The 8,168-nt window shown below is 40.1% G+C and overlaps 1 protein-coding gene across 1 annotated transcript in view; it reads right to left on the minus strand.

Annotated features, from left to right (window-relative positions):
* Positions 1 to 199: 199 nt before the first annotated feature.
* LOC124279783 overlaps positions 200 to 8,168 on the minus strand; it is a 36,581-nt gene continuing 28,612 nt past the window's right edge. Inside the window, exons 3-8 of the mRNA XM_046715663.1 lie at positions 3,079 to 5,347; positions 2,718 to 2,893; positions 2,422 to 2,467; positions 1,873 to 1,980; positions 1,057 to 1,620; positions 200 to 677 (exon numbers count right to left, since the gene is read on the minus strand). Coding sequence (XP_046571619.1) covers positions 412 to 677; positions 1,057 to 1,620; positions 1,873 to 1,980; positions 2,422 to 2,467; positions 2,718 to 2,893; positions 3,079 to 5,275 — 3,357 coding nt within the window. The 5' untranslated portion in view covers positions 5,276 to 5,347 and the 3' untranslated portion in view covers positions 200 to 411. The remainder of the gene's footprint in view (positions 678 to 1,056; positions 1,621 to 1,872; positions 1,981 to 2,421; positions 2,468 to 2,717; positions 2,894 to 3,078; positions 5,348 to 8,168) is intronic.

Raw genomic sequence — 8,168 nt, forward strand, 5'->3', positions numbered from 1 at the left:
ATTCTATTTATCAGAAAAAATCCTTCTTCATTAGTTTTCAATGAAAAATGTACATCTCTGAAGACTGTACTACCATTAGACTTGCAGTGCAGCGATAGCATAGCATTGTGACGGCATCAAGTTTATGACGTCATAGCATTGTCAGGGCATTGTACAAAATCTACTGTCAAAATGATATCTCCTAGGAGATATCGTATGATCTTACACAAGCAATATCTCCTTTGGAACACAGTTTTGGATGATAAAACTGTATGGGGGCCCCGCTATATTTTAGTAGAAATTAATATACCAAACTTAACTTAGTGGTCCCTTTGAGTTCGTTATAACCGCGGTTTACTATACATGAAGAATACATGTCCACATTGCTATACTAGCCCTGTAGACCTGTAGAGTGTTGAGACTTCACTGGGACTAAGACTGCTGAATCTTGTTCTTGAGATGAGTTGCGAGGTGGACACGGACAGACCCCCGGATGTGTTTCCTGCAGACTGGGCAACGTTCTAGAGCTGGGGCGCACACAGCACAGGCCACCAGATGTCCACAGGGGAGGAACACGATGTTGGCAGGGTCCTCCAGACATATCTTACACACGTTCGACTCTTTCAGCTGCTGTGTCTCTTCCTCTGCAGCCTTACGCTGTTCCTTTGTGCTTTCTGCAAAGACGACACACGTAACACCTCAAGTTGAGGCCCTATTCATCACATGGATTTGGTATTTTGCATAAACACAAACATTCAATAAAGAAATATTAAATTGTTTTAAATTAGGTATTTGCAGATACAGCAATGAAGCGCATTATTACTGAAAGTCTGATACTAGTTGGTGAAAACAAGTACTCATAGAGCAAATATACGTTCTGTGAAACTAAGATGCTTTCACATATATATGTACCGTTTCCTATTTAAGAGAAGCAGAGGGGGAATGTGGTGGTTAAACCTATTTCTCGTCATGAAATGTTCGTGCTCCTCACATAAGTGCAGCCGAAATCCATCTCGCTCTCTTACTTCGACGTTTAAGCACATCGTAACCCATGTAACCTTCGTACTCACTTCTCTTAGCAGATTGCTTTTTTTGGCTTGTTAATGGATCTATTTCCAGATGGCATTACAGGCAGGCTTTGGAACACCCTTTCTTCCGACATTTCGGACGATTCACCGTACCCCTCATCCTCATCAGGCACTGTGTTCTCATATGCGTGTCTGCTGTGCTTCTGCCCAGGGCATATGAGAGTTTCATCAGCATGTCCTCTTGGTATTTCTGTTTTCGCTGCATCAGCTTCAAGATCCTTTTGTCTAACTTCTTTGTTTTGTTTATGTTTCTGCTCTGTACCCAGGACAGATATTGACGGAATCTTCGATCCGACAGCTGTAGCTTTGGTGGGTATGTTTGGGCCCTGTGTATGTCCATTATCAGACTGTGTCTGAAATCTACCCACAACTGCTTCACCAATCATTAACTGATTATTTTCATGCAGTGTGGTTCTTGAGATTGGGGCAATCGCTTCAATCGATCCAGAATCTGCTGTTGGCTCATTGTAGTTCAGTTCAGTAGACGCAGACATTTCCAGATCCTCTTCTGCCAATATATGCACGAGCAAGACGTCCAGTGTCAAGGTATGGTCTGGAAGGAAGCAGTGTAAACGGTGTTGTAGAAATTTCCACAGACATACCAATGTTTCAATAACACGATCTGTCTACATATACACTTATTCTGAAAACTCAAATCTTAGATGTTCTTTTGTGCCTTTCCTGCATGACTTTCCCAGTTGTATACGATACTAAACACAGCACAGTCTGTTTACTTTAGGACGTTAGAGGGACTTTATATGCGTGTTTCTATATATACACAGTTAAACAAAAACAGTATATTTACTCTCGTTCCTGAGTATGTCCAAGGCATGTTTGCTGACACAGTTTCTGCTGTATCCCATTTCCAGGGCTCGCTGACACCCCTCCCGTTCCAGGACATCTCCAACGTCTGCTAAAGAAGTGATTCAGTTGGCATAAAAAGAATATGAGCGATATTACATGTGAATTATAATTTAGTACCGACCCCCTCTCACCAATATCCCAGCTACATGACGGCAGTTACAGATGATCAATCATGTTTTCTAAACCTTTAAGTGTTTTGTTCTGGGTAATTCTAAATAACTCTACCTCGTGAATCAAAAAGACATCCACTAATGTGTAATATATTTATATTTACCGTCTTGTGAAATATAGTTTCTTCCATTTTGAAAGCCACGAGAAGCTAAGCACAGTAACGTTCAGTAAAATCATAACATCTGACGTCATTACGCTACAACAGTGTTCACAGTGGTATCTACATTTCATACAGTGTGTAAAGTCAGTTTATACTATTTTAACGAACTGGCCTATATCGAACCCTTAAGAAAATTATTATGTAATCATTTTACATTACCAGCCGCGTTTCCAGCTTGATTTATACTTCCTGGAATTTCATGTTCCTGAAAATAGGCACAGAAAGAGGAACGAATATATTAGTTAGTTAACATCTCTTTGAACAGTATTTCGGTTATAGTTGGGCATACATTAGCTTAATGGTGGAGAAGTAGCTAAAGTGATGCAAGTGTAGGACGTTAACTACCTTAAAGAATTCCAGAAGCACCATGAATCCCCGTGCCGGTAGGAACAATAGCGTTAAGCATATCAAACCATTAGTTGCTGTTGTTAAGCAGGATGAGTAATCTGACATACCCTCCTTCTCTGCCCTTCCATTGCAAGTGTCTGTGTGATAAATGCTTCTCCTTTGGTGACTCTGACATAGGTACAGGATGCCCTCCAACGTACATGTTCAACCCAAGGGTTGTCTCCCTTCTCCCAAGTCTTCAAGCCAACACCGCACACGAAACATCGCACACAGTCAGAGAAGCCTGTGGAGAAGAGTTCTTCATTATACATAATAGGAAAACAGCGTTATTAGTAATTAGCTATCCTTTCATTCATTGCAGTATCAGTTGTATCTCTTTTCTATATTTGTTTTAAGTCCATCATGGTATTAATCTGAATTTCACTATAAAGTTCTGACCATTTCTGATATAATAGAAATTTGTTTTACCTGCACAGAAGAAACCAGCTTCGGCAAGTTCTGCTGGTTTCTTACAATGATCGTTGGGCCACAGTAGGAAGGATGCAAGCCTCGTTGATATGTCCAGGTAGTTTGGATAGACAGCGTTGTCAAACCGTAGCGAATTCATTTCTAAGTTATTGTGTGACCTGGTTGCTGAATCCGATTGAACAATAGGCTCCATCCTTTCAAATGATCTTATTACTGTTGCTCCACTCGACACAGGCAGATCCGGTGTATTATTGCCATCTTCACTGACAGATTCAGGACTTGTTTGGAATGGTGGACTGTGAACACCTTCATCAGAAACAGACGCAAATGCTCTCGTGTGGTCATCTTTCACAGATTCACCTGATGGTTTGCATTTGTTGGAAGTATCGAGATGTCGGTTAGAATTTTCCAAAACATTTCGTATTGCTGATTCGAAAAGAGCGCCATTTGTTGAATTTACCTGCATGGTTGGTTGAGGGCCATCGGTTTGGGTTATTACGTCTAGAGTTTTGTGCATGACAAGTGCCATACCAACAGCGCCTTCTGAATCATCCAACACGACTGGTCGTGATGCAGTATCGTGTATAGGAGGAGGGTGAATCGGTATATTCCTTTGGTCAGTTCCCAGTGCATGAAGACAGGTTGGGGATATGTGTTTATGGATGACGAAGATGTTGTCCCCTTTCCGCCAGCACGAGTGCCTGACACCACAGCTGAAGCATTTAGTCTCATCACCTTTTCCGGTAGCATAGAACCCTGCTGCTGCTAGACGGATGCAAGACGCATTTACATTAATATTCGAAAACGAACTAAGTCTCAAACCCTCCTGTAGCATTTTATCATCATTGGAAACATGTTCGTGATTAGCTATCTTTTCAAAGTAGCTTTGTAAAGAAAAAAAGGGTGCAACAGTTGGTATTGGCAAGGACTGAATATAACTATCTATATCAAAATGACGAAACATGTCTTTGGAAGGCAATTTAGACTCAGCTGTCTCGGTTTCTTTCGTTGGAAAGGGACTGCTTTGGTGGTAAAGGTATGTATCAGAGTGGGTAGTACTTGTATTTCCAAATTCTTCATGTGTTTCATGAACGTCAGTCAGATCATAGAGTGCACACAATTCACTGACGCTGCGTGAAGTCGCTTTTATATCACATTCAAGGGGCGTTGGCCTATGTTCCTTTGTAATAGATGCCCGTTGGGTATCAGCCAACACCCCACTAAACACGATTCCAAATTCCGTGTGATAGTTTGGTTCCTTTTGAATTGACAGACGGAGGGCAGTGGGGTGAGAATCAGTCATTCCTTGGATCTGTTCATGTTCCAGATCACTGAACAATGTTGGTTGGTTTGAGCCAATTTGTTCTTCGCACATGGAACCACTTGGATGTTGCTTCCAACATGTATAGACATTTTCATTTTCTTTTGTCACATTAGTCTTGTTTTTCCAAGTATTCACACACTGATGATCCTCATAGCCTCTGTCATAATTATGTTCGAATTCTGTTCTTTTTTGTGATGTAACAAAGAGAGATATATGAAAACATATCAGATTATCACTAAAGCGAAGTCGTTCTGATTTTGAAACATACCTTCCGTTATGAAATTCACTGGCTTCTTGTTTCAGATGTCTTCCTTCCTGTACACACTGCTGCACTTGTACCTTTCTGCTCCCCATACATACTGGAGATTCCCATTTAGTATGAGTTTTATCACCAGTGGTATATGATTTTCGATTACCTGTGTCAACACCATAAACTAGAACTGTGTATTTGTCAGTCTCCACCTCATTGATTTTACTTCCTGATTTGGAATTCGGAGCATTGTAATATATGACATGGCTGTTAATGTACTTCTCAGTCGGCCGCTGGTTGTTTAACAACGCAAATCGTTTTTGTTGACAATGAATATAAGCAGTTCTCTCTTGGTGGATTGTACTTTCTTGGTGAATTGTTGTTCCAGTTTGCTCGCGTTCTTGACTGGTCGGTATGTTTAGGCGTTTTAAACCGCTTACACCATATTCAGTGCTTTTCCTCGTATTTACAGGTGAAGATCCGACCTGGACAATTTCAAAATCATATATTGTTGTTTTATATAATTGCTTTTGCAATTGAGAATCTGAACATGTTCCATTTGTCTTGTTCTCAGACATGCCATTGCATGGACCATGAGACCGTTGAATATAACCGATCGTCATTTTAGTCAGTCAGTTGACCGATTCTGCTTGGAAACATCCAACTCTGCTCAGAGCCGTGGTCAAAGGTTGATACTGTAATTTAGAAAATAAAACATACATTATAATTCGTAAATACACATTTGATAGTGTCTCTGTCTTTTCTGTACCCGATTGGCATTTCAGTATCGTATCGCTTCAAGCGGGCGTTCCTTTATTATGGGCAACAGGTAACTATACTCGATAACGGTTGTGACAGTTCGGCTGACAAATCATGAAGTTCCCCTAAATAGGGATGGCATCATAAGTACCACTTAACCTAAGCTAGCAAAGGCAAAATATCACATTCTCCTAATTGATCAGCAGGTCTACATTTGTATGTCCCATAATATTTCTAGGTTTGTTAGCATCATATTGTGATTTAACTTGAATACTGATTGAAGTTGACTTTAACACAGCTTACTCCCATTATCAACACAAGAGTCCAACGCAAGAGACAGCACAACAATCAAAACTTCACGATGTACCTTGGTTCATATATGAAAGTTGTTGGTATATACTACCCGTCAACAGTGCAGCCACTTACTTCAGTCAACTGTTCTAAACTAGATTTTGCAAAATATTCCATACTGCTTAAAGATACTATTTACACATGATCTGATGTATTGTAAAACAAATTCGTAACGTTGAAACGATTATTGTCATGAGTTCAATAAATGATGAAACTCAGTGAAAATTGGAGAATTCTTAACAAACTTTACACCAAACCGCAGCTGTTCACATGCAAGATATTTGCACATGCTTTTCAGCAATTTGATGCATGATCTTCGTGCAATTCATCTGCATAAGATATTCAGTTGGTTCCCCCAAGTTAGTGGGAAAATTCATCTTCCATGTAACCACACATATATACATAACGTTTAGTGGAATCCAGGACAAAATCCACCCGGACAAAATCCGTTTAGTGAGTGCTTTAAGTGAGTCTAAACTTTTGATGGGTAGTAAATGGTCGACTGGGCCTGAAAGTAGCCTTGTCTGTTAGCTGTAGTTTGTGAACTTAAATACATAATCGTTAGAGAAAATGAAATATACTTGTAGTTACTTCGGTCAAAGAAATTGTCTGGACGTCCAAAGTACATAGTACGAAATAGAATATTAGAAAGAATATTCGTAGCAGTTTATGATGAAATGGTTTGCAATGCCGAGGCCATTTTGGAAATTAATATCATAAGCGCTAAATTACACTTGACATAATTATCAGATTTGCTACAGACACCATGAATGTGTGGGTAGTTGTAAACCTGACTCCTTTCACATTTCTACTCGGACATTTCCATGAATTACCAACATAATTATTTATATTGTGTATAATATGGATACCCATACTGCCATAACCTAAATGTATATATCGGTATATCAGATTTCAGCAAACTGTCCGAAATTGTTGAATGGGCTTTGACACCGAGCAGTTTACTTTATCGTTACCTTGACAGCGGAGAGCAGTCACACAGTGAACCCTAGTACATCCAACATAGTGTGTCAAGTCACTACAGATTGTAATTTAACCAACACGATGTCCTGTGTCTGTACGTGTATGTACTGTAACGTTTACATCTTCATCACTGGAAATGATGTCGCAACAATATTATGTTATTGTTATGTCCAGCCATATACATATAATTGTAAAGTCAGCAAATATTTCTGATATATCTCTTAATACCAGTATACTAGTAAACGCCCCCGCTGTGCAAATCGATTCAGTTTATGGGGAGAGGGAAGAAACAGATAATACCGTAATAAAGACAAAATTACCTGAAGAATGTTGTTGGTTCTCATTGATTGTAGATCTTATTACATTTTCTCGCGTTCTTTGGACTTGTGGCAACGACTGAGTACAAGATAAACATTTAATATGATGAGGTGGTACATTTTAGGTTCGAGTCGGCGGTGTTGGAATGAAAATAAATGGGGAGGGGGGGGGGGGGAGTGTGTCGGCAATAAAATGAAAAGGGTCGGTCGGGCGATGAGAAACACAGAAATAAATATGCTGCCCTGACATAGACCGCGATCATAGTTTAAAACACAACTTACCCCATACGAATGAGACAGATATCCAGAACCGCTGTTTCTCCTCTGACCGAAGTAACAGGAAGTTTAGTTTCTAGATAGGAGTAAAGGGTACATTAATGATTATCAGTCACAACTCATGTCTATTTATAGTCGGGTTTCCCCAGGATCAGTTCATGCATGACGTGTTATTCAATTACACTAAGAGTCTCCTGGGCGTGCAGCAGGCCTTACGCAGTGACTGGGTGCTATTTAATGTCACAAAGGAAGTTCTGCAATACCTAAAATATATCGGTGGAAACTGAGACGACCGCTTGGTTTTGATCCAGGTAATTCTTAAACATGATACCATTTGTCAACTTCATTCCATATCTATCTTACACATGTTGAACGCGGTTTGTCTTATTCAGTGAAACCTGTTCAAATGTTTTAGGCCCAGACAAATACCACCCCTTCGTATTTTAAATGACGACACATGTCGTGTAGACGGACCCTGTACTGACGCTGATGATTTCTTCGTGCGTTTATCTCAATGGGGATGAGTTCGCTGCAACTGTATCTAGTAAAATGTGCGTTAAGGGCAGCCATCTTTATCTCCTGATTCATGTCACATTGTGCTTGTATTACCAGGATATCAATGGCATTATTAAACCGAATGAGACGTTAGCGGTACATGATTAGCTGTTGTAGTCCATATTATCAGCAACAGTGACTCCTTCCTGTTTACTTATTCTTTGAAATACCCAGCTAAAAATAGTGCACGAAACGTGTGTCGCGTGAACTCATCATCCAATCAGAAACAGGTAAGGAAACTGAGCGTCATTGTTGAGGGCTATCTCGAGGCGAGGCT

The sequence above is a fragment of the Haliotis rubra genome, unplaced genomic scaffold (genome assembly GCF_003918875.1).
Source record: "Haliotis rubra isolate DU_JTF1 unplaced genomic scaffold, ASM391887v1 Scf256, whole genome shotgun sequence".
In the NCBI taxonomy this organism is placed as follows: domain Eukaryota; kingdom Metazoa; phylum Mollusca; class Gastropoda; order Lepetellida; family Haliotidae; genus Haliotis; species Haliotis rubra.